A 26,553-nucleotide genomic window follows, 5' to 3' on the forward strand; every position below is an offset into this window, starting at 1 on the left:
TTCGGAGATCCTCGGCCATTTTTTCAAAAACAACCTCGGATGTATGCCGGTACATCTGTTGAAGTAGTCCGTATTTTTTTGAATAAAAGCATTAATTAAATGTAGTGTTTAAGAGTTGTATTCATTGCTCTCAGTTTAAATTGATTGCCAGTGAAGTGTATTATTGCAAACATAATTACGATTCCCAAGAGTTAAGTCATAAATTTTAACTACTAAATAAGATTACTACGCGATCTATTTGCAGCGGACTTAAACGTACCACTTTTTAAGTATGTAAACCGTCCATATACATCCGAGGTTGTTTTTGAAAAAATGGCTGAGGAGTTCCGAATGATTGAGTGTGAGTGCTTACTTTGTCCGTGCGAGCCTCAGTTCTCATCCAACCATCATGAAACTATATGAGCGAGAGAACTTATATGCAGTCTTGGATTGGGATTTCATAAGGTAATTTTGTCTACAAATGATAACAGAACAAAAAACAAACTAAAAATAATTCGGGTCGGGTTTTGTATGGTTTGAAAACGCTTTTAAAACAGTTCAGTCCAATGTTTCACCCTTTTTTATGCAAAAATACTCTTAATTTACACCATACACATCACCTGCCACACGTTTGTTTCAAATAAAACTCCCAAATGTGGTTGGTATACGTTATCTATAAAAATAGCCTGTACGTGTTGTTTGTTTTCTCTAAGTCTAAGCCCAGTGTCATGGTTTTCACGCTGTTAAAGATTTCAGTTCCTTCCTCCCTCTCAGACTGCCGATCTTACAATATTCAAACCACGTATAAATTTTGGTATGTATTAAACAAGAGATACATAATTTCACATAGAAGTGTTGTAAACCTAAAATTACTTTAAAAAGTGAAAGCCACTCGTAAATTCTTAGCGTTGGGAACTAATGTCGGTTTATATTGTAAAGACAAAAACAACTTTAAACGCAATTGTATTTAAATGTTGAAAAATATGAAAAATGTTCGTAAAACATTATTTAAAGGGTAGAAATAGTTTGATGACTGTACAATGAGTTTTAATGTCATCAAAGTCATTTAATTTCTTACAACTTTTCCCTAATATCGTATTTAAAAGACTAGACCATTATAAATCGGATTTTAAATATCTACCACATTTAAAGCAGTATTGGTGTTCATAAAATATATGCAATTCAATTATTTAAAAAATATTTAACATTATAAGAATATATTTAAACTTGATTGTCACAGAGGACATTTCCAAATTTGTTTAACAACGCTACAATTAACACCGGTTAATTGAAATAAGCTACTTAGGCCTTAAGGCTAGGCCCCAATTCTCGAAACTTCTTCAGCTTAACAGGCCGAAGTAGCTTATTTCAATTAGCCAACATGCATACTTAAATTGAAGTTTGATAAATGAAAAATGGTTTATAGTGATTATCATGAAGATAATTCCTATTTTAAGTAGAACAATTCTTAAAAAGTAAATACAGTCATGACAGTATATAAATTTAAAATGCAGCCTCTTAACTGTTTTTGATGATTTAAGGACAAGGTCGATGTATTAATAAGGACATCCAATTTTAGGGCATCTGTAAAGATAATAAGTGTGATCATGTACACATTACATGTCAAATATTTAACTTTAGTACAGTGTAACCGGGTCAGCCTTAACTACGTAAAGATCCGCAAAGACGCGTAATGATGCGTAAAGACGCGTAATGATGCGTAAAGACACGTAAAGAGACGTAAAGCGGCGTAAAGATGTTTCTAAGTGTGTTTTTTTTTGTAATAATTAGATAAAATGCAACATAAAATGCAACATATTGTATTTAAAACGTAAATAAAGTGCATCCTTATGCTATCACTTTTAATACTTATCCAATTGTATTCAGGCCATACCACGAAGTGTGTGTGTGTGCGTGTGTGCGTGTGTGCGTGCGTGTGTGCGTGTGTGCGTGCGTGCGTGCGTGTGTGCGTGCGTGTATGCGTGCGTGCGTGCGTGCGCGTGTGCGCGCGCGCGTGTGTGTTTGTGTGTTGCTGTTTTTGTTGTTTTTATTTGTTGTTCTTATTTGTGCATGACCAAGTGAACAGTCCTATGTCGGAAACACCATTTCTACTTTCTAGGCGTAGCCCTTTCCGCTGCCATTCTCTTGCGCTGATGAGGTTTCTTTCCACCTCCGGGTGTAATTGAAACCCTCAATTGACCGTTGGTCGAAGTAATGGTTTTTGTACTCCGACCTTTGTCCCTGTAAAATTTGGCCAGTATCCCTTTTCGTCCTTGTTCTGTTTTCTGACACCAGGCATCAACGGACATTTTGTGGTGCTCGTATGGCTGAGTTAGTTTATAGTTACCCATACTGACGATTGAATTTTCTACGTCTTTGTACATTGACTGTACAATACGATAGATTATATCAATAAGATCTGCCATATCTTCGATTGTATGGTTTGTTCCTATCTTCAGAAGGTTGTTCATTGACTCCGCATTGTTGTTTGTCCAATTTGAATCTATATTCCGGACACGCTTTGGAATATGAACGTGGTTTTTGATAAGCGGGACGATCCTGCCGTTTAGATATGGAAGAAAACCAGCTGCTTGTTCACTAACAAGGTTATGGACTGTTTCAAGTCGGTGATCAACCACAAGCCTTTTTAATTCTGAATCGCTTAAATGGCTGGCTATGTGAGAAAAGAACGCATTAAAGGTACAATCCGACTTCACGTGCAAAAATGATGGACCAAGAAAGATTGGGGGTTCTCCCGTATCTGTACGGACCACTGACAGGTTCTTTAAGACAGTTGTTGTCAGGTGCAGTTGGCCTAGGTTGTATGTTTTATCAACTCCTAGTATGGTTCCTTCATTTTCCTGGCAGCAAAACCGTCCGATATCTTGTAAGATTGTTCGTCCGTGTATGAAAATGACTGATGGTCCTGAGTGCAAATGAACTACTGAGCGGATAAATGGATGACCTTGGTATACTTTACTTTCAATATTTATCAGGTGATCTGCCAGGTTCTTTAGATAAACGTCTTCTCCAGCTGTTTTATGTTTTCTGCCTTGGTTGTAGTTCAAGTTTGTATTGTTTATGTTTCTTGGCATTTCATGAACATCTGTTCCTTGGTTCAACTCGTCGTGAACGTTTTTTGCAGATCGATGTTTGACCATTTATCTAGCTCTTTCCTTTAATGCCGGTTTTGATCGGATGTATGGCTGCTTATTAGCAACTGTTTTCACCTTCCCATGGTATCCTCTTCCTGGAAGTTTGCCCACTATATTCTACAATCATTAAATCTTCTGATAAATATTGAAAGTCATCAGGCGTGTCTTGTTACCCATGAAATCCGACGTTTATATAATTGGTCCGCCTTGAGTTTGCTGTAGCTTCTGTTAATTACTACCAAATCCTGCAACTGCTGGCTGTGGTTCTAGAATCTCAAACTTGCGACCAGATTTCTCTATACAGAACAGCCCGTGTCTTTTTGTCGGGTTGATCAGCTTTCCATCAGCAGGAAGAAGGTATGTTGCCGGTGATGAACTTTTCTCCCAAGCTCCACAGTCGTCCCAGTATTCTCGCTTTAATCCTGCTTTCCCCTTTCGTTGATTTCTTCATTTCTGATGAAAAAATATATGTTTTCCTTTACCCCTGTTGAGACCTCTGGCAAGGCACCATCACTTCCTTCTAAAATTCCAAGAAGGACGTGTGTAGGCATGAACTTCCCATGTATGAGAGAACCTCGATGAGGACCCCCTACAGACACTCTGCCTGTTTCATTGTCATAGCATGAACTTGTACTCAGAGACGTAGACAATCGGTGGCTGTCTTCTTCTAATGAATGATCTTTCGACGCCAATGGTGTGTCCATATTTGCTGAATTTCGTAATGGAGATACGTCTATACATATGGCGTTACTTTCTTCTCTTAGTATATCGTCACAGTCCATTCCGTTTTGAACTTCATCTTTGAGACAAGAAAATCTATTTTCTAAGTTCACAGGAGCAATTAGTCTGACTTCACTTGATCTACGTTGTCGTTTTGGATTTTGCCACTCTTCATCATTCATTTCGTTTGGCGTTGACGTTAAAACTTCTGGTATTGGTTCCAATTGCCGCTTATGTACTGAGGTAGTCGATGTGTTATTTTCAGGCGTGAGTTGAATACCGGTACTTGTGTCAGCCTGAACGCATTACAAATTGTTGTATCTTTACGCGACTTTACGCGTCTTTACGCATCTTTACGTATTTAAGGTATACCGCAGTGTAACCTTTACCCTTTCCATGCGGATAGCTTTTGTATTCACCCAAAAATTGATTTGTGACGTCTATAATTAATTTCCTAAAGAAAATGGTTTATCTATCTAAATTTAATTAAATCATATTCAATAAAGTAAAAAAAACTGAACTTATCGAACAATGGCAGGATTTTATGGCATTGAATCTCAAAGAGAGGTGATTCGTGTCCATGTAAAGGTGAGACTAGTATTATATCCGGATATTTATATTTCGGACATAATAAATAAACATTTCCTTGGGATCTGAATAATTTTTACAACCGTAATATTGAATGTTCTTTATCGAAATTTTAATGCACAATCAACTTTTTCAACTTTTGATTGCATTCCCAACCTTGATAATTAAAATTAGGAAAGCACATAATAAGAGCAGAAAATACTCTAAAATAATAGATTGTTATATGGGATTCTTCCATTCCCTAATGTTTAAACGGGTTTGTGCAAAAACATGGGTTTTGAAAAATATTGAAATTGTATTTAGAGAAGTATTCTATGATTGAAATAGATAATAAAGCTTTATATTCATATTTCACCATGTAAGTGCAAAGAAATTTAGCACAAAACAAGCATTATATATGCATTAAAACACAGGATTAACCATTCCAATAAAACAAAACTTGACTGACACAGATAACAATTATGCCAAGCATAACAACTCTACCGTCTCTGACAAGCTTCGAGGTAGACCTTGTGAATACACTCGTAACAACTCGGCCATGGCCAAAGTGTTCCGATTGTTGTAAAACTGTGAACAACAGCCTTGCAGGTGCCCTTCATGTACGTATCTTAATGATTTGACAGTATGAAATGAAGAAAAACACATAAAACTCATAATAATTTGTTGGATAATGATTTTTTGTGTACGAAACTAATATAAAATAACATTATCTGGTAATATTTCTTGTTCTTATAATACTTTATAGACACAATAATTTAACCCGGAATCGGGATCGGAATAACTACTCACTTTTAGTACAAAACAATTTGTACATGAAGGATTTGCCGTATCAAAAATCAAAAAAAAAAATTCTTTAAGGTACAATCATTTGGACTTGAGCAGAAAGGAAAAATTTGACTATAAGGCTTTATAACAGATGCACTTTGATGAGGGCATTAGAAAATACACCTATGACAGCTACAGAAGATGAAGATCATGCTGAACTATGCTGACGATATGAAACATGGCAATATGAAAATTATAACTCAATTGTATAGTTTCAGCATTATTTTCATCACTTATATGGTGACAAAATATTGAAAGAGAGAAAATTAAGCAGAAAGTGAATGTCTTTGGATTAACAATGAACCTCAATATTTAATGCATTTATCATTCATATTTTTACATGTTCATATGATAAACTGTACACTCCAAAGAATGTTGTCCATGCATAGTTTATCTGCAAAAGAACATGACATTGTGCACACAAAACCTTATTTAAATATTATATGTATGTTAGTGTTTTTAGCAAAGCGCAGCATGGTGCTCCCTCCTCGACTGCAGGAAATGTACTCTGCTGCCCTTTCTAGCCCTGAGCCTTAATTCCTGCCTTGAGCGGCCCCCTGAACCCCACGCAGACATTTTCAGGATTGGCAACTTGACTCTGTTATCATCCCTGAATTCAACATTTCTAGTCATTCCACAGCATTTTGTGTAGGTATTTGTGTATTGAGCAGACGACATGAGTTTTTTGATCGGTATCTCTTAAATGACAATTGGGTCACCTATCGGCTAATTATTTGAACATCACCAGCAGACAGAGCTATTAAATGTCAGCCAATCAGAATGTACATTGAGAATACCCTCATCAAAGGATGAAAACAATTGTTGATTACATGTAAGTATAATGTGAAAACGTAAAGGAATGAAAATGTTGTCAAGCACTCAAAAACTGTAGTAGACAATTGATAATTTTTTTGTATTATTCAAAAAGGCACACCGTTTTAACATTGTTGCTTTTGACGCAGATGCTCGCTCATTGTTAGTATTTTTAAACATTGGCAAGGTGGCTCTAAGAAAATCGACTACATCACTTATTGACAAACTTTTTTTTTTATGCTTTATAATTTTATAACATTTTCAGTTTTTAGTTCTACTGGCCAAAGGCCAGAAGAGCTTATGCGATGGTAATGTGTACGTAGTATGTGCACCCGTGCGTTCGTGCGTCTGTAAACAATTGCTTGTGAACACGATACAGTCTTCAGTTTTGATTGTATCTCGATGAAACTTGTACAGTATCTAGATATCCAATAGAGCTCGGTTCCTTACGAAAACCAGCCAGATCCGCCCATGCATGCCTAGATTATGGCCCTTGATAGTATAAAAAAATGCTATTGTGTAAACAATTGGTTGTGAACACGATACAGTCTTCAGTTTTGATTGTATCTCGTTGAAACTTGTACAGTATCTAGATATCTATTAGAGCTCGGTTCCTATCGAAAACCAGCCAGATCCGCCCATGCATGCCTAGATTATGGCCCTTGATATTATAAAAAAATGCTATTGTGTAAACACTAGCTTGTGAACACGATACAGTCTTCAGTTTTGATTGTATCTCGATGAAACTTGTACAGTATTTAGATATCCATTAGAGCTCGGTTCCTTTCGAAAACCAGCCAGATCCGACCATGCATGCCTAGTTTATGGCCCTTGATAGGATTAAAGAAATGCTATTGTGTAAACACTAGCTTGTGAACACGATACAGTCTTCAGTTTTGATTGTATCTTGATGAAACTTGTACAGTATTTAGATATCCATTAGAACTAGGTTCCTTTTGAAAACCAGCCAGATTTGCCCATACATGCCTGGATAATGGGTCTTGAAAGTATAAAAAATGCTTTTTAAAGCTATGTATATTTTTAGCCAAGACTACATGAGCGAAGTCTATTTTTAGCCCCCCCCCCCCCCCCCCCCCCCGGATATTGTCCCGCAAATTATGCCCCTTGGGTCAAAACTGGCACTGCCTTGGGTGTCACAATTTTCCTAGAGACTACTTTAAGAAATATTTTCAAAATCTTCTTGTTTCAAACCACAAGGCCCATACCTTTGATATTTGTTGTGGAGCATCATATGATGCGATTGAAAACATTTGAAATAATGCCCCTTGGGCAAAAGCTGGCCCTACCCCTTTTGACTTACTTATTAATTTTTAAAGCTACAGTAATGAAATTTTGACCATGTGAACAGTTTTGCAAACAAGCATTAATGTTGTCCTCGGATGTCATTGACTTTGACCTTTGACCGACTTTTTATTTTTAAAGCTACAGAAATGAAATTTTGACGATGAGAACAGTTTTAAAAGCAAGTATTTCTTACCCTCAGATTACCTTTACTTGGCACATATTAAAATAGTTCATGCAACTAATCTGCTTACAACACTTCCTGTCCTCAGATGTTGAACGTGCAGCGTTTTCAGCTAACCAAAACACTAAAAGTGAACTATATATTTGTTGCCTATTACTCAAACGTACATGCTCTGGATTGAAAATGACCACAAGAGCCATGCCAGTAGAGCATAGGCCCTTTTGGGCCTCTTGTTACTATATATGTTACGTTTAATATATATGTCCGCAATGTAAAAAAAATGAAGATTCTGCATGCCCGCTATTTTGTCTATTTTTTGTTTTGTGAATTTTTTCATCAAGGACAGTGATTTTATATGTCATTTTGCTGTGAAATGTCAGCATATTATTTTTTTTAACCAAGTTAAAAACAAGAAAGCTGAATGTGAAATTTGTACCCTAGTATCCTGATGTACCAAATTCATACATGTGCCCCCTGCACTTAATATTTTTTAACAGTACATATACTTTGGCCATTCTTTTTGTTTCAAAGGTTTAGCTTTTTTCTCATTTAAGATCTATTTAGGAGAAACATGTGATGTTGCGATAAAAGGAGACTGAAGAAAAATACACTTTTGTTATCCAAAAAGGGACATTTTATTATGAATATTCCATGTCGTAAATGCAATCAAGGAATAAATAGGTGAATGTAAATATTGATTGAGGTTCAGGAGTTCTAGCAGTGTTGGCTTTAATAGACAACTGGTTTATAAAATCATGGGCTCCTATTGGTTATCTTTCCAGATAAGTTTTAAGTCAGATACTTAAATAATCAAACATTAATATCACTGCACTGTGCAGAACTGATACTATGATTTAAACAGGATGCTCTTTTTGCTTTGTAAATTGTATTTCTCACTTGTATGAAATCATTCTGAGGCATGTTTGATAGGCCCGAAAAGAAATATATGTAGCCATATACTAAAAGTATACATTTTTATACATCACAAAAAAGAATCAATCAAGACAGTAGTCTATACTACCCGGTATTATTATTTATAAAAAAGTTTAGGACTGAAATTTCTTGGGTAGAGAAACTATTTTATTAGCTTCTGGCTTTTGAGTGGCTGCTTCTTTCAAAGATCACGAGTAAAGTTAACTGGTTCAGATAGAGCTTCAATCTCATTCCATTCTGTCCAAATACTCACACACACTATTTATGCAGCGAATTGGACACATATGCCTTTAAACTGGGTTGTTTAAAATTCAGATTTAAAATCATTCAAAATCATTAAACTTTAGATTTTTGCCTGGAAACTTTTTAAAAAGGATTTATCTAATGTTGTGCAACTTTTGATCACTTTTATTGCATGTATGATTTACCAAAGCAAACAAGCACTTTTAGATGAAAATTTTATGTCAAGATAAAATATTAAAGCGGAACCAAGTCTGGTTGAGAAAGACCATTAATTATGATAATATACTGGTACTTAAAAGCATTTACATGGTTCATGGTTTGCATTAATTTTCATGTTGGAGGGACTGAGTCATCTACATGTGTATGATGTGCAGGGGTGGATCAAGAATCTAGCATTAGATAAATACCGAAAAATGTATGGTTTAAATGTGGTTTGGGGGTCCTCCCCAAGACAGTTTTGGCTATTTATGTCACCCCTGATGCTATGCAGGGGGTGATCTATCAATTAAAATGTGTCCATCTGTCACAACTTCTGTCCACATCCTAAACCCCTTTTAGGATGGTCACAAATTGTTGGTGAAATGTTCACCACATGGAAATAATGTGCAAAACCCACATTACAGGCATCTTGTCAAGGTAAAAGTTTAAGGTTAAGGTTCATGCCTTAGATTTTCTGTCAGCTCTGTATCCTCTAAACCATAGGAATTTCATGAAACTAGGGTTATATGTTCCCCACATACTCACAATGTACACAACCAACATACAACACGTGCCTGCTCAAGGTCACAATTCTAGGTCAAAGGTTGAGGCATATTTTGTGCTGCTTCGTTTCTTCTGAACCCCTTACAGGATTTTCATGAAATTGAGTCAAATGTTAACCACATTGAGACGACGTGTATAAGCAACATTCCATGTGACAGTACAAGGTCAAGGTCACATTTTAAGGTCAATTGTTCAAGGCTTTCACTTGATAGTGTCTCAAGACTGAAAGGATTTTTTATGAAAATCAGGTCAAATACTCATAACATAAACAATATGCAGAACCAATATTACAGGCATGCCAACGCAAATTCACAGTTTAAGGTCAAAGGTTTGGGTCATACATTTTTTGTCTGCTCAATATCTTATTAGCCTGTTCTTAACCAATTTTATGAAACTTTGGTCAAATATTAACCTAGTTACAAATAATGCAGAATCCTCACCCAAGGGCACACTGGCTCAAGGTCAAGCTCACATTTAATATTAACGGTTCAAGCGATGGAATGAAGGTCAGCTCCATATCTCCTAAATGCCTTGAAAGATTATCATTAAACTAGTATTTTTTAACACTTGTGTCCATTGTTCATGTGATGGACACAACACCCACTATCTGCTTAATATATCCCCTGTCAAATGTACTGGAACGGAATGTGACAGGCATGTTTGAGTCTGAGGTTGTGCATTCTGATGCATTAGTATTTTGTCTTCCATATTGAGAGAAAGAAGATCACTTGGACATTATGAACAATTTTTGATAGGGGAGGGGGGGACTGGTTGCATCATACCCCCCTTTTCTTAAAGTGACACTCTTATTCAAAATCAATACATAAACATGTATAACAAACATAAATTTTGAGTGATAAATCTTTAACTACTTACTAAATAATACATTTATGAAAAATATTAATTACTGATAACAAGATTGTAGCCGTGTATTTAATAGCAGAAAGCGCAAAAATATAAAATGATTGGTGAATGCTAAAAGATTTACTGTGGTCTACTTAAGTCTCATAAGGCTGAAATACTGTGTTTTATGCTCATTTCTTTCAAATTAAACTCGGTATCCTTCATATGAACAATGGTTTTTGATATTTATTCAATCTTTTTGAAATATTAAAACAATATTATTAATTGTGGTAAATCTTATTTGTGAGTAAGAGTGCATCTTTAACTATAACACATTAATTTGATGGAATTAATTTGGATCAAAATAAACCAATGTTAAGGTGAAAGGCCAAGGTCAGTCATTTGTGATCACAGTTTATCTGTTTGTTCTGATAATAGATAATTGAATATCATAATGATACATGCAGTTGTCATGATTTGATACAAATTATGTACTCTAATACATCATAGGTCAGTACACCTTTAAGGAAATTCTGCAGCTTGATATTACATTAAAGTTATAATTTATTATAAGAGTATGCAGTCCTGTCGTTCATCTTTATTACCATTTAACGTGTTTTTACTACCATTACCTCAGAGGTCACATTTTATATATGATCATACTTCTCCCTTTTGCCTAGTGTTATATGTTGTTTGGAGACATTATGAAGGTCATGAGATGTCAAGTGAAATAGATGACATGTTACAAGGCTGTTCATCAGAATTAAACTTGAAATTAAGTGATTATAAGACCTTTTCAATCAAAACTAAACAACCCACTCAGCAGTCCGTAGCTGCAACAAATACATGAGTGTACCTGTATTTTCAACCATTCCTCAACACTTCTGCAAATAAATACTTGTAAAGCTTCGACCTTGGTCATTGAGTGAAACATGCTAGCCTTGGGGGACCACGTGTTGATGTTTTTAGCATGTTTATTCTTGCTTGTCTGGTTTTTCAAGAAAAAAGGTCTGGGAACTGTTGTGAAAGCCTTTTTGTTATCATCTGTGTCGCCAGCTAAATTCTAACCTTTCCACAAACATCCACAAGGCCTAAATAAATATATATATATTTGGTTTTGGTTATGCGATTCTACCATTTTTATAGTAAATTCAATGGTAAAGAAAAAGAAAAAAAGAAAGTGTGTGTTTTAATATGTACTGTAGTTCAAAACCTTTTAAGCTTGATTCAGAAGATCGCTAAAACACAATTTTCCAATGATGACAATTACCTTCTAACATGGCTGGGGTGCTTGTTTTTTGTTATGATGAGTTAGGTTTTAGGTCACTGTAATGTTTTCATAATCTTGCCCATTATTATTACAAGATCTGTTTTATATGTAGCAAGGATTAAGGATTTGTCGAGACATAATCTGTTCCAATGTTTTATAAATGACATGTTTGTGGTTTATTGTAAATTTTGTGTGTTGTTAAACATGAATTTAGAATGAAAGATGCTAGTTACTCCAAAATCAATGTTTTCAACAATTATCAGAGGAATATTTTGTATGATGTGAAATCATCATTTTTTTTTATCAGTTTTGCATATACAGCTAGAACATCCCGTTTACACCAGTTTCTGGACATGTTGTCATAATGCAGGTTTTACATGTAGCCAACTAACAACATCCCGTTTGCACCGGTATCTGGACATGCTATCACATGTAGCCTACCATTAACATCCCATTTGCACCAGTATCATGTTGTCACACTGGGGTTATAAGATTATCTTCCAGACCTCATGGAACACTGGGGTATATCAGTGTATATCATGTTTATCATGTTTTCAGGGCTTTGACATTTCACTACAAATATTGCAAATGTCAATACCCCTAAGCTTCGGTTGACTTATTTGAAGATAAATAAAGACTTCATGCTCATTTTGTTGTAAACTTTTAAGGTGGAAGCCATGGGTTTTCTTGGTTTATATCCTTTTGTTAGAGTTCAAGTAGTTTTGCAGGTAATAATTACACATTGTTGTTTTCATTCAGAAGATTGTTTAACTATACTTGAAAAACAATTGAAATTTTTTGATAATGAGGAGTGTTGATTTTTTGATGATTCTGTGTAAATTAACATACATGTATGATCTTGAAATTAGTATGAAAATGTTTTTTACACAATATTTTGCAGACTGGAGTGTTGAATTTAAATACTGTCAATGTAATAATGTTAATATAGCTGCATAAATGTATTCTGATGACAAACATGGTGTATATTTTAACAAGGTGATGGCATACTTGCTTATGCTTGCAGCTGGTCAATAAGTCTATCTTTCTTATAAAGTTATTATAATTGTTCATTAAAGCTGCTCTCTCTTGAACGTTTGACAACTTATGTATTTTTTGTCTTGGTCAACGAGCCAATTTTTGTGAAAATCCATTGAATCCAGTTAAATAAGACTGCTGACAAAAAATTAGATCGCAGATTTTTATATTTAAGTTCAAAAATTGATGTGTGCATTTTTCTTAAACCATTACCGTATTATATCATGCATAGGACGCACTTTTTTACCCCCAATTCTCGTCTTAAAAATTGCCTGCGTCCTTTCTATGCTATTAGAATTTCATCTGTTTTTCCCATTTTTTTCCAAGTCCTTTTCAGGTCGAAAATATCAAATCTTTTCAAATGTGCGAAGGTGTGAAAAACACCCGCTGTCTGTCATTAGAAATACATCAATAGAACAAACTATTGCGATGGTAATACCGTATGGTTGTTTGTTCGCACTTCACCCGATGTGCCTTCCACTGGCAAGGCTTATTACTGACACGCATTAATTATGCCGACATGCTTTAATCTGCGCAGCGACACGCCTTAACAAAACAATCATCAGTTTTGACAATACACAGTTGCGATTGCAACGGCTGCAACGGTTGCAACGGTTGACTGTTATTCAGAAGGCATGCGGGGACTATTGCAACGGATGCAACGGTTGACTGTTATTCAGAAGGCAGTGGGGACTATTGCAACGGATGCAAACTTATAATATGTGTGAATGTTCTCAAAATGTCAAGACTTATATCATTGTTGTGTACGCTAAATTACCGAAATACGACGATAATTATCGAAATACACAATACAGTTATAGAATTATGCCTTATATACAATTTTTTGTTCGTTTTTTAATTCAATATATGTTATAAATACTTTACCAACCTCAATTTTTCGGCTCCGATTTTGACATTTTTCCACTGCGTCCTATCTTATATATTAAGGGTTTCTACCCGTTTTTTCAACTATTATTTTGCCTGCGTCCTATATATGCTAGCGTCCTATACATGATATAATACGGTAGTAACGGTTTAGGCCATAAAACATTAATTTTCACACAGAAATATAATAATCTACGATCTGATTTTTTGTCAGCAATCTTATATCATTGTTTTGTAGATATTTACGCAAAAATTTACTCATTTCAAGACAAAACAAAAAAGTTGTATAATAGTAAATCTGTGAGAGTGCAGCTTTAATATAAGTTAGATTTGAATATTACATGTAGTACTCTCTACAACATTTTTTACTCATTTTGCAAATGAATGTACGCTGATTTTGCAACCTTCTTGATTTTCTAGCTGATAAATCTGGTTGTATCTATTTATCTTTAATAGTATATTTTGCACCAATTTAATCAGTTTATGACAAGGATAATGAAACATTGACACGTGAATGCAGTTAGTCAATGTACGTTCAAAGTTTCATACCAAGGAAGTGAAATATCGAGATTTTATAGGTAATTCCATCCGTCTATGTTTCTGGCTCAATTTCTGTATGGACATATTTAAAATTACTTTCCATAATGTGTTCTACATACCAAGACGATGTGTCACGTGCAAGACCTGTGTCCCTTCCTCTGAAGTCAAGGTCACACTTATTCTGAGTTATCGGCCACGCAGCGGCATGAGGGTTGGATTATAAGTACCTATCATGTATTTCCGGTACGGATAGAAGAATCGGACCCGAGGGCACGCGCGTAAGCTGGTAACGAGGCTTGCCCGAGGGTCGGATTTTTCGATCCGGACCGGAAAAACATGATTGCTATTTTTTCTTGCATACCTAAAATTATGAAATTTTGGGAAATTTATGTAGAAAACGTACTTTTCTACATTTCACCAAAATGCGCGTGCGACGTTGTGTACTGACGTCATAAAGCGCAGTAATTTAAAATCACTATCGACGTCAAATAGTTCCTTTAAAAATCGCGCTTTTACGATTATTAATTTTCAATTTTAATTAAAAGTATTGAATACTTATAGTTTTGATTCCGCTTTATTGAAATTGCATAATATACTTTTCATAAACCATACAATAAAAGAAATAAAAAGTGGCACGTTGTTGCACGTGACTCATCTTACATGGGGGGTGTAAGACGAGTTTTTCCAGCACCGGTCACATGACCGGAAACACACGTCCGGTATGCAAGAATTTACAATCTGGACTGGAAAAACATGATAGATACTTATTCTTGCATACCTAAAATTATCAATTGGTGGAAAAATTGACATGGAAAACACACTCTTGTTCATTTCACTAAAAATCATGTGTGCAACATTGTTTTCTGACGTCATTAAGTGCAGTAATTTTAAATCACTATTGACGTTAAATAGTTCCTCAAAAAATCGCGTTTTTATGAAATAAATATTTATTTTCAATTTTAATTAAAAGTCTTGCATACGGTACTTATATATTTGTTTGCACTTTATTGAAATGGCATAATATACTTCTCATAAACCATACAATAAAAAAAATAAGAAGTGGCGCGTTGTTTTGCGTCACTCATCTTACATGGGGATGTAAGTTTTTCCAGCACTGGTCACATGACCGGAATCACAGTCCGATATGCAAGAAGGTATTGTCCACACTTGAACTTTCTCTGGTATGGACAGATTTTAAATAACTTGCCACATGTGTTAAACATACCAAGATTATGTGTCGCATGCAAGACATGTGTCTCTACCTAGAAGGTGGAGGTAGAGAATAAGTGGGCATGTCTGGGTTGAAAATTTTCAGGTATAAATGCCCTTTTTCAAAGGTCAATGTCACATTCATGAGGATTCGTCACATACTGTGAGAGCTCTTGTTTATGAATATTTCTTTTATTCATCATTTGCACATGTGAATGATTGTATATCTTAGCCATTTTGAAACAATGCTTGAAAGGCTTGGAAAAGCCCTGAAAATCGGGAATGGTATATGATATTTTGCCCCACTCTCGGACCAAAGTTATTTCTTGTGTTTTACAGAAGAGTGATGGCCTTCTCCAGCCAGAGTTTAAGAAGTTTTCCATCGACCCCCAGATCACCTCGTTTGAGATGCTCCAGAATCTCCTAGCTAAGGCATTTGACATTCAAAGGTATGGCATTCATTTATTTGGAGCCTGATTGGGTGCCTACATGTGTAGTCATTGCTAGTCTGATTGTTAGATATTGACAATTTAATTGTTTCTATTTTTAGCTCTACTGGCCTAAGGCTTATGCGATGGTAATGTGTACGTAGTATGTGTGTCCTTGCGTCTGTAAACAATTGCTTGTGAACACGATACAGTCTTCAGTTTTGATTTATCTCGATGAAACTTGTACAGTATTTAGATATCCATTAGAGCTTGGTTCCTTTCGAAAACCAGCCATATCTGTCCATGCATGCCTAGATTATGGGCCTTGAAAGTATAAAAAATCATTGCGTCTGTAAACAATATTGCTTGTGAACACGATACAGACTTCAGTTTTAATTGTATCTCGATGAAACTTGTACAGTATTTAGATATCCATTAGAGCTTGGTTCCTTTCGAAAACCAGCCAGATCCTCCCATGTATGCTTAGATAATGGGCCTTGAAACTATGAAAAATCAGTGCGTCTATAAACAATTGCTTGTGAACACGATACAGTCTTCAGTTTTGATTTATCTTGATGAAACTTGTACAGTATTTAGATATCCATTAGAGCTTGGTTCCTTTCGAAAACCAGCCAGATCCTCCCATGCATGCCTAGATAATGGGCCTTGATAGTATAAAAAAATCTGTACGTCTGTTAACAATTGCTTGTGAACATGATACATTCTTCAGTTTTGATTGTATCTTGATGAAACTTGTACAGTATTTAGATATCCATTAAAGCTCGGTTCCTTTTGCATGCCTAGATTATTGGTCTTAAAAGTATAAAAAAGTGCTATATTTAGCTAAGTCTTTTTTTTAGCCAAGTCTACATGAGTGATGTCTATTTTTAGCCAAGTTTACATGTAAAGTCACAATTGCTTGTGAATGTTTTTTAAAATTATTCCCTTGGGGTCATTACTGGCCACTTAAATTGGGAAATGTTAAAAACCTTTTTGTCTGAAACAGCTATGCAGATCCTTGAACAAGGCTTAATTTATTGGTCCACTACCATGGTTGTTAAAATTATGCCCCTTGGGTCAAAACTGGCACTGCCCCGGGGGTCACAAGTTTCCTAGGGACTTATTTAAGAAATATTTTTAAAATCTTCTTGTTTCAAACCACAAGGCCCATACCTTTGAGATTTGTTGTGGAGCATCATATGATGACCGTCTAGCAAAACATTTGAAATTATGGGCAAAAGCTGGCCCCACCCCTTTTGACCAACTTTTTTTTATTTTTAAAGCTACAGCAATGAAATTTTGACCATGTGTACAGTTTTGCAAACAAGCATCAATGTTGTCCTCGGATTTCCTTGACTTTGACCTATTGACTAACTTTTTAATTTTTAAAGCTACAGAAATGAAATTTTGACCATGAGTACAGTTTTGAAAGCAAATATGCTTTACCCTCAGATAACCTTTACTTGGCACATATTAAAATAGTTCATGCAACTAATCTGCTTACAACACTTCCTGTCCTCAGATGTTGAACGTGCAGCATTTTAAGCTAACCCAAACACAAAAAGTGAACTATATATTTGTTGCCTCATACGTACATGCTCTGGATTGAAAATGACCACAAGAGCCATGCCAGTAGAGCATAGGCCCTCTTGGGCCTCTTGTTTGAAATATACAATTAAATTTTTTCTATTACAACGTCCATCTGTTTGTCACAAATCATGTCCATTTCATTTCTTTTAAACCGCTTGAATGATTTTGAAATAACTTGCATGTTCACCATTATTGAGACGATGTCAGTGGCTGCAGAGTGCAGAGCACATGTTATTCACTTACCGGTACAACCAGCTCAGGACAAAGTTACACTTAAAGGTCAAAGGTCACATTTCTATAGAATGACTATATTTTGTAACCGCTCAATATCTCTTGAATTGCCTCAAAGATATTAGGTAACTACCAGCTCAGTTCATGGTCAAAATCACACTAAGAGATCAAAGATCATATGACTATATTTTATTGTTACTACATATCACTTGAACCGCTTCATAATGTTAAATATCTTGTCAGCTCCATATCTCTTGAACCGGTTGAAGGGTTTTAAAATTAATTACCACAAATGTCCTAAAGAAATAGTGTGCATTTACCTATGTGTCGGAGACATAATGTGCAGCCCATAAGCGAAATCAACATTTCCACCTCTCCAGAGGTGTTCACTGCATTGACACCATGTGCAGGGTGCAAGTTTAAGCCATTGACACCATGTGCAGGGTGCAAGTTTAAGCCATTGACACCATGTGCAGGGTGCAAGTTTAAGCCATTGACACCATGTGGAGGGTGCAAGTTTAAGCCATTGACACCATGTGCAGGGTGCAAGTTTAAGCCATTGACACCATGTGGAGGGTGCAAGTTTAAGCCAGGCCAATTCAAGATGATATTGAGTGGTAAAAGAACAAATGACTGTATTTTGTGTCTGCTTGTATTGTCCAGCATCGTACAGACCACCAGATTTACACAGTATTATAGTTTCCATGACAGTTTCCATGACATCACACAGTAACAATTTTAATGTTACAACAGCAATGTTCAGTAGACAAGTAAATGCAATAAATATGGAATTTACTGCTTATCTGTCAGTCCCATTTTAAAATCAGCTTTCAATATATATTTAACATTTTCAATCCCTATGTCAATGGAACTGATTGAGTCATCTGTTTTGGAATATAGATCTTTATATATTTAGACATTTATAGTATTTTTCTTTTTAGAATTATACATTTGCAGAAATTTGTACTGAAATTATTTTATTAGCAATACCAGTATAGAAATTGGAACACGTAGTTGTAATATATAATTATTAATTGTGTTTGCTAGTTAATCAAACAAATTCTTTAATCATTTATAACATCAAACTAGGAAACAGTTATCAGTCATCATATCAGATACAGTCAAGTGTGTGGTTTTAATGGTTCTACTAAAATATTGTTATGAAAATAGAAATAATGAACCGATTGCTCAGAGCTTTGTTTTAAGTTAACAAAGTCATAAACAACATCATCGAGGGTTAACAAAGTCATAAACAACATCATCGAGGGTTAACAAAGTCATAAACAACATCATCGAGGGTTAACAAAGTCATAAACAACATCATTGAGGGTTAACAAAGTCATAAACAACATCATCGAGGGTTAACAAAGTCATAAACAACATCATCGAGGGTTAACAAAGTCATAAACAACATCACTGAGGGTGAATTCTTCTATGATGGGCTCCTATATTTTGATAACAAATCTGCAGCTAAATAATGTCCATAATCTTGTAAGGAACACTGCAAAGCATAAGTGAATCCGTGAAACTTCAAGAGCAATACAGATTTGAAAGTTAATGATGATGATTTATGAATTATTGTTAACCTTAACAAAGTTCTGAACGATGGCCCAATGTGTACTTATTTTCTGCGTCTCGGTCTTATTATATAATGATCATTAAATTTGTACACTTGAAATATAGAGTTGTTACTATGGTGACATGAATGAACAAATGATACTATAATACATGTACACATAATTTTATGTTAATGGTTTTTAAGTAATAAACTCAAGTGCCTTGACAATTTATTATGATCATAACCAATTATCTCCATGTAGGGTGCCCATCACCTATTATTTAAGTAGTGAGACATAACTTGGTATTGCAATTTGCAAGTTAAATGTGTTTATAAAGTTTGTAAATATCAGTGAAATATTTTGTGTCAGTAAGACTAAGTTCTTTATGATGCCATTTCTTCTGGTATAATTAAAGTACCAGTACCATCATTGTAATCACTGAATAACATTGTACCAAGAAGTCAAAGTCTAACTTGATTGTATACTTGTTGGATAACAACGCTACCTATATAGGTCTCTCAGGGAGTACATGTAACCCATGACATATATCTTAACTGTCTGAACAGTCATATAAATGATAAGATAATAATAAGGTAAAGTTTTCAACATTGAGGCCTCATTATCAAGTACATACCAGTACATGTAGTCACATAATATAAATGATGACATGACCTTGTTTTACATGCTTGTATTTCAGTGACTTTACAATCATCTAAGTGTCCCAGGACGGATGCTGGTATGCCAATGTTTCATGTAGTTGCTTGTATTTCAGTGACTTCACGATCAGCTAAGGGTCCCAGGACGGATGCTGGTATGCCAATGTTTCATGTAGTTGCTTGTATTTCAGTGACTTCACGATCAGCTATGGGTCCCAGGATCGATGCTGGTATGCCAATGTTTCATGTAGTTGCTTGTATTTCAGTGACTTCACGATCAGCTAAGGGTCCCAGGACGGATGCTGGTATGCCAATGTTTCATGTAGTTGCTTGTATTTCAGTGACTTCACGATCAGCTAAGTGTCCCAGGATCGATGCTGGTATGCCAATGTTTCATGTAGTTGCTTGTATTTCAGTGACTTCACGATCAGCTATGGGTCCCAGGATCGATGCTGGTATGCCAATGTTTCATGTAGTTGCTTTTATTTCAGTGACTTCACGATCAGCTAAGGGTCCCAGGACGGATGCTGGTATGCCAATGTTTCATGTAGTTGCTTGTATTTCAGTGACTTCACGATCAGCTATGGGTCCCAGGACGGATGCTGGTATGCCAATGTTTCATGTAGTTGCTTGTATTTCAGTGACTTCACGATCAGCTATGGGTCCCAGGATCAATGCTGGTATGCCAATGTTTCATGTAGTTGCTTTTATTTCTGTGACTGCCATCATCTATGCATCCCAGGACAGTTGCTTGTATGGCCATCTTTCATGTAGATGCTTGTATTTCAGTGACTTCACCATCAGCTATGCATCCCAGGACGGTGGTCAGGATGTGTACCTCAGCATGCTGTCTGATTGGGACATGGATGCCGCGTTTCAGAATGCCTCTGACCCATGCCTCAAACTCAAGGTCGACCTTAAACCCTTTGATGATGGTAAGTGACAATCATTGGAATTAATTTTATCAGGAATTCTATGTAGAATGGTCGGTGTTATTTGTGTCAGTCTGGTCAAACAAACCATTCTATACTTTGACGTTGAATTTGCAACATAACAAAACCCTTAACATCACAATGTCAATGTCATGGTCAAGGTCACACATCTAAGATAAGTTTTTTAAACTATGTTATGATGGTTCATTATCCTATATTATGATGGTTCATTATCATATATTATGAAAGCATTATTATCCTATGGTAAAGTTTGTTACTTCTTATCTGGTGTGCACTCAGTTACTTCAGCTGTGGTCAACCAACTTAAATATAACATAACGAAATGTAAGGCAATGCTATATGTAGTGTACAACAGCAAGATCTGTTGGTCGAAGGTCAAGATCACAAACATAGGTACGTAGTATTATTCTTTAATATTGCATGCTTTTTTATTTATTTTAATTTGTTATAGCTCTTAAGGCCATCGGCCGGAAGGGCTTATGCCATGGTGGGGTGCCTTTCCAGTGTAAACAACTGTTTGTAACGTGATAAAGTCTTCAGCTTTGATTGTATCTTATACAATTTTATTCAGTAGCTAGATATCAATGAGAGCTCGGACCCTTTTATAAACCTTTTGGAGACAACCTGTAATGAGTGCAGTTGGTATTGAGCTTTTTGTAATTGCGCAGGTCTGCTGTGGGGTGTCCGTATGTGCGTCTGTAAACAATTGCTTGTGAATGCGAATAAATCTTCAGTTTTGAATTAATCTTATCAAATTAAAACAGTTGTTAGGTATTTATGAGAGCTCAGCTCCTTTCTTAAACCAGCCACATGCATGCCTTGATTATGGCCCTTTGAAATGATGAAAATTGCTATTGTATACAAGTCAAAAATTACAGTCTAAAACAGTCAACCACTTTTCAGAGAGTGCATTGGTTTTTAGGGTGTTGATAGATTTTCACTAAACTTAAACAGTAATTAGACACCGACATATTGATGGTTCTTTCAAAAACCAGCTGCTGCCCATATGCGACTAGATGATGGCTTGTAAACTCAATAGAGCTACATTTCTTTTCCTGATCTTCATCAAACAAGCACAGTTGTTAAATATTGATGAGCCCTCGGTTCCTTTCGAAGACCTGCCAGATCTGCCCATGCATGGCTGGACTGGCCCTTCAAATTGTCAAAATTGTAATATATTTACCTTTGAACACAACAGAACTTAAACAGTAGTTAAATATTGATTTATTCACAGCTTCTTTCGTAAACCAGCCAAAACCCCTCATGTGTGACTGGGTTATAGCGCCTTGAAATTGATCAAATTGAAATTGACCAAAACAGCTTGAATTGAAATGACCAAAACAACTACGCCAGTAGTACCTAGGCCCTGATTGGCCTCTTATTTCATGTAACTAACACAGTCATGTTTATCACATGTATACAGTTGTGTCTGGCACAGTTATCAGTTCTGTAAGGAAGTGGTTTAAACCAAGGCTTTGATTTCAGAGAAATCAAAGCACTTCTCTGCCATTCACCTGAGGTTAATAGGGGCACGTTATACTGTGCAGAACTGTTAGGTATGTAATAAGTTGATAACCGATATTGTTGTATAACAACTGTTCTCTTCCCCCTGTAGCACTGGAGGATTGGGACATTATAGCGCCAGTAGAGATCCCTCAGTACCGGATGACCTTCCTTGACCGCAGCAACTTCTTTGGCAACATCACAGGCACCATCTCAAACAAAATGGGGAAAACTGTCAACCAAGTCCAGAGAGCAATAGGTTAGAACTGTTTTCATTGTCATGAATTTCTGTGTTTCTTCATATTTGATGTTAAGTCCAATTAATACATTGGTGACAAAAGAAAATATACATTTGCATTTTTCGAATGATTTTCTTTCCAAAGATGGGCAAATTGATATTGCATCTTTTGTCTGTGTGTCTGTCCCATGCTTGAGCATTTGTCAGTCCATAAGGTTTTCCTTGTCCAGCTGTTACTTTGTTTTTCATGGAATGATTTGAAAATTAATTGGCAGATATGTTGGGTACATAAATAGAAGTTTCACATGCAAGACTTATGACCCCACCTCTAACTTCATCCCCCCACCCCCGCCACACACACACACAATTGAGGTTTTACCAACATGGTTTCTGGCATATGCTTATAGTTTATGTTTGCTCTTCATGAATGTAGACACATTACTAGTAATTGCATTATCCATGGAACAAGAATGCAATTTGGTGGCATTTGTGACTTATTGCGACAGCTCTTGTATCTATGGGCTTGACAAATATGAAGCTATCCATATTTATGAATACTAGCATCTGTTTTCATGCTAATCATGCGCGATACAATTTTTTAAAAATAATGTATTTTCTCAGAAATAACATGATTTTGTTCATTTAATGTTGTTTGATGAGTAATAAGTCATTTACTGTTCGGCTCCAATAGCTTAGTTTTGATAATAAAAAGACATTTATTACCTTTTTATGTTTATTGAATTTAGTGGCACAATTTGTATTCAAGCTTAACATTCATTAGCTTCTATTAAATACCAAAATTGAAAATGTTGCTAACTTGCTATCATTGATAACATGAGTTGGGCAGATAATAAGTTAATTTAATAGTCAAAGTATTACTATTTTTTTCCCAGTAAATCACCTTTTTCTTCTGCTTGCTTTCAGGCATGAAAACGGAGGATGAGCAGCAGTACCGGCCTGTGAAGGCTCCAATGAGCGACATGGAGTTCCGTAACTACATGGACTCAGATGGGCACATGGTTAAACCTGGGGAGTTCCGACTGAGTATCTACCAGGGTGGGGTGGAAAACTCCCTTCGACGTGTTGTGTGGCGCCATCTACTGAACATCTACCCAGAGTCAATGTCAGGGAGGGAGAGGTTTGCCTACATGAAGAAGAAAGAGAATGAGTACTTTGAGTTGCGAGATAAATGGAGGCAGCTTTTCAATGAGCGGAAGGTGTCGGAAGATATTATACATGTAGCCACTCTTGTGAAGAAAGATGTGCTAAGAACTGATAGAGGTCACAAGTATTATTCTGGGGGTGATGATAGTAAAAATCTGATAGCGTTGTACAATCTCCTAGTCACATATGCCTTGACCCACCCAGAGGTGTCATACTGCCAGGGTATGAGTGACATTGCGTCGCCCATCCTTGTAGTGCAGAAGGAGGAGGCACAAGCCTATCTCTGTTTCTGTGGCTTAATGAAGAGACTGCGATCAAACTTCTTGTATGATGGTGAAGCAATCACCACAAAGCTTCAACACTTGTCCCTGCTAGTGCAATTCTATGACCCAGTGTTTCATTCCTACATGAAGGAGCATGGCGCAGATGACCTGTTCTTCTGCTACAGGTGGCTGCTTCTTGAACTCAAACGTGAGTTCCCCTTTGAGGATGCCCTTTACATGCTGGAGGTGATGTGGAGCACGCTGCCTCCCAATCCCCCGGAGGAAGAACTCACCCTTACAGACTCTGACTACTGTCCCTCTCTTCTTGTGACCGTATCTCCCAATTCACCATCATTCGCGGTGAAAACACAGTATTCTCACCTGCTTGCCAAGAGAAGGCTGTCGACTATTGTGAAAGACAACTCTGGGTTGACTGCCCATTCACCAAAGACTGGAATGGCCTCCCCTAAGACTGCTACATTGATACTAGAAAATGGGCTTGATGATAAACTTCAAACAGTGAAAGAAGAAAGGAGTGAATCTAAAATGTCATCAAACACTGACAATTTAGACTTTGAACCAAGCATGAGGAAAACTGGAAGTATGGACGGTAAAATTGTTACGAAAAATCATCCCACTGATGATGAAAACATTCCAGGTATATTGAAACAAAAAGAAGACATCTTATCAAAACCTGATGATGCATTGAACAATGTGAACAGTGAAATAAGAGACGACACTTCTGAAAGTATAACTTACAATGAACAAAATGTCATGGACTGTGTCAAACATAATGATTTAAAAAAAGAAAGGAAGGATGAAATGTGTAAATCCGATGACAAATCCCGCGACTCTAGTGAAGGAAGCAGTCCAAGTGAGAAATGGAGCAGCTATTACAGTCCCCCCATGTCCCTGCCATCTGACAATGGCCAGCTGATCAGTAGCTCCGTGAGCTCTGCCTCATATCTCTCCTCCCAATCTGAAGACAGGTTTCCTAGTCTAATATCGGCCAGTGTTGATAGTCGCATTGTTGACAGTGAAACTGAGGTGATATGTTCAACTGAGGGAATGATTCTTTCAGCAAATGAGAGCCATTATGTTTCCAGTGAGATTCCAATGGGTCTAAGCAGTAGTCCAGCAGTAAATAACAATAACACCATTTGTGAGGACGAAAACGACGACCATGCACAATTTCATTTATCCCTTGAGAAGAATGAGTCAGACATTTTGAAAAAGGCCAGCAGTACCAATGTGCCTCAAATAAAAGGTTCATTTTTCAGCGGCATGAAAAGAATTCTGATGTCACCAAAGCATAGGCCAGGAAAGGCACAGCCTGTGAATGTGGCACAAAATGTTGATGCAAAGAATAATTCTAACATTAAGAACAATGTGAATGGGCCTTTGCACAGAAGTATGGTAGACTACAGAAACACAGATGACAATGATACAGAGCATACACTGTTTGAGGTTAACCGGCTGATGAGAAGTCACAGTTTGGATTCTGACAGTGGCAATGGTTCATTGGTATCCTCTTTAAACTCGGCTTCTCTGCACCCAAACAGCACAGGCACATCTGGTCATAATAGTAAAAAGAAGAAAACAAGTCAGCCGAAGGACATCTTATCAACAGAGCATCAAAATTACTTTGACAAAAAGTATGCAGAAATTATGTCAGAAATTCCACAGCCAAGTGAACCATCTGGAAATGGTGGAAAGGCCCCATCATTCTGTGAAAACCATTTTAGTATGAACAACACCGTCACAACCAGGACTGATGAAACCAAGGAGAAGGACGATATCAGTGTATGTCAGGAGGCTGTTGACATTTGTCAGGAGGCTGTTGATCAAGAGGAAATTGCTCTGTTTCAGTTCAAGCAGCTGCCTGCACCTGACCAGTTTGGTTATGGTAATCCATTCCTCATGTTTGCCTGTCTCACCCTACTTCTACAACACAGGGACGTGATAGTGAACACTGGCATGGAATATGATGAACTGGCCATGTACTTCGACAAACGTGTACGCAAACACCATGTGAACAAGGTCTTGCAACAGGCCCGCCAACTCTACACTGAATACATACGCATGCAACAGAAACTACAGCAAGATAAAGATACTTTACCAGAATTTAGTGTCTAATAACTTGTAAAGTGATGACTCTTACAGGTAGTACTCATGTACAGACTTGAACATGTAGTACCTGTATACCAACTCTTACATGTAGTACCTGTATACTGACTCGAACATGTAGAACCTGTACCTGTATACTGATTCATACATGTAGTACCTGTATACCGACTCTTACATGTAGTACCTGTATACTGACTCTTACATGTAGTACCTGTATACTGACTCATACATGTAGTGCCTGTATACTGATTCATACATGTAGTACCTGTATACCGACTCTTACATGTAGTACCTGTATACTGACTCTTACATGTAGTACCTGTATACTGACTCTTACATGTAGTACCTGTATACTGACTCGAACATGTAGAACCTGTACCTGTATACTGATTCATACATGTAGTACCTGTATACCGACTCTTACATGTAGTACCTGTATACTGACTCTTACATGTAGTACCTGTATACTGACTCTTACATGTACTACCTGTATACTGACTCATACATGTAGTGCCTGTATACTGACTCATACATGTAGTACTTGTACCTGTATGC

At 36.5% G+C, this 26,553-nt stretch overlaps 1 protein-coding gene across 1 annotated transcript; it reads left to right on the top strand.

The window, feature by feature from the left end:
- Window positions 1-4,266: 4,266 nt before the first annotated feature.
- On the top strand, window positions 4,267-26,535 carry LOC128217071 (uncharacterized). The gene is made up of 5 exons (XM_052923926.1): window positions 4,267-4,442; window positions 15,626-15,735; window positions 20,540-20,685; window positions 22,319-22,465; window positions 23,369-26,535. The coding sequence occupies exons 1-5, from the start codon at window positions 4,386-4,388 to the stop codon at window positions 26,005-26,007; spliced, it is 3,099 nt and encodes a 1,032-aa protein (XP_052779886.1). The 5' UTR covers window positions 4,267-4,385; the 3' UTR covers window positions 26,008-26,535.
- Window positions 26,536-26,553: the final 18 nt, after the last annotated feature.

This window comes from Mya arenaria, chromosome 14 (assembly GCF_026914265.1).
Source record: "Mya arenaria isolate MELC-2E11 chromosome 14, ASM2691426v1".
In the NCBI taxonomy this organism is placed as follows: domain Eukaryota; kingdom Metazoa; phylum Mollusca; class Bivalvia; order Myida; family Myidae; genus Mya; species Mya arenaria.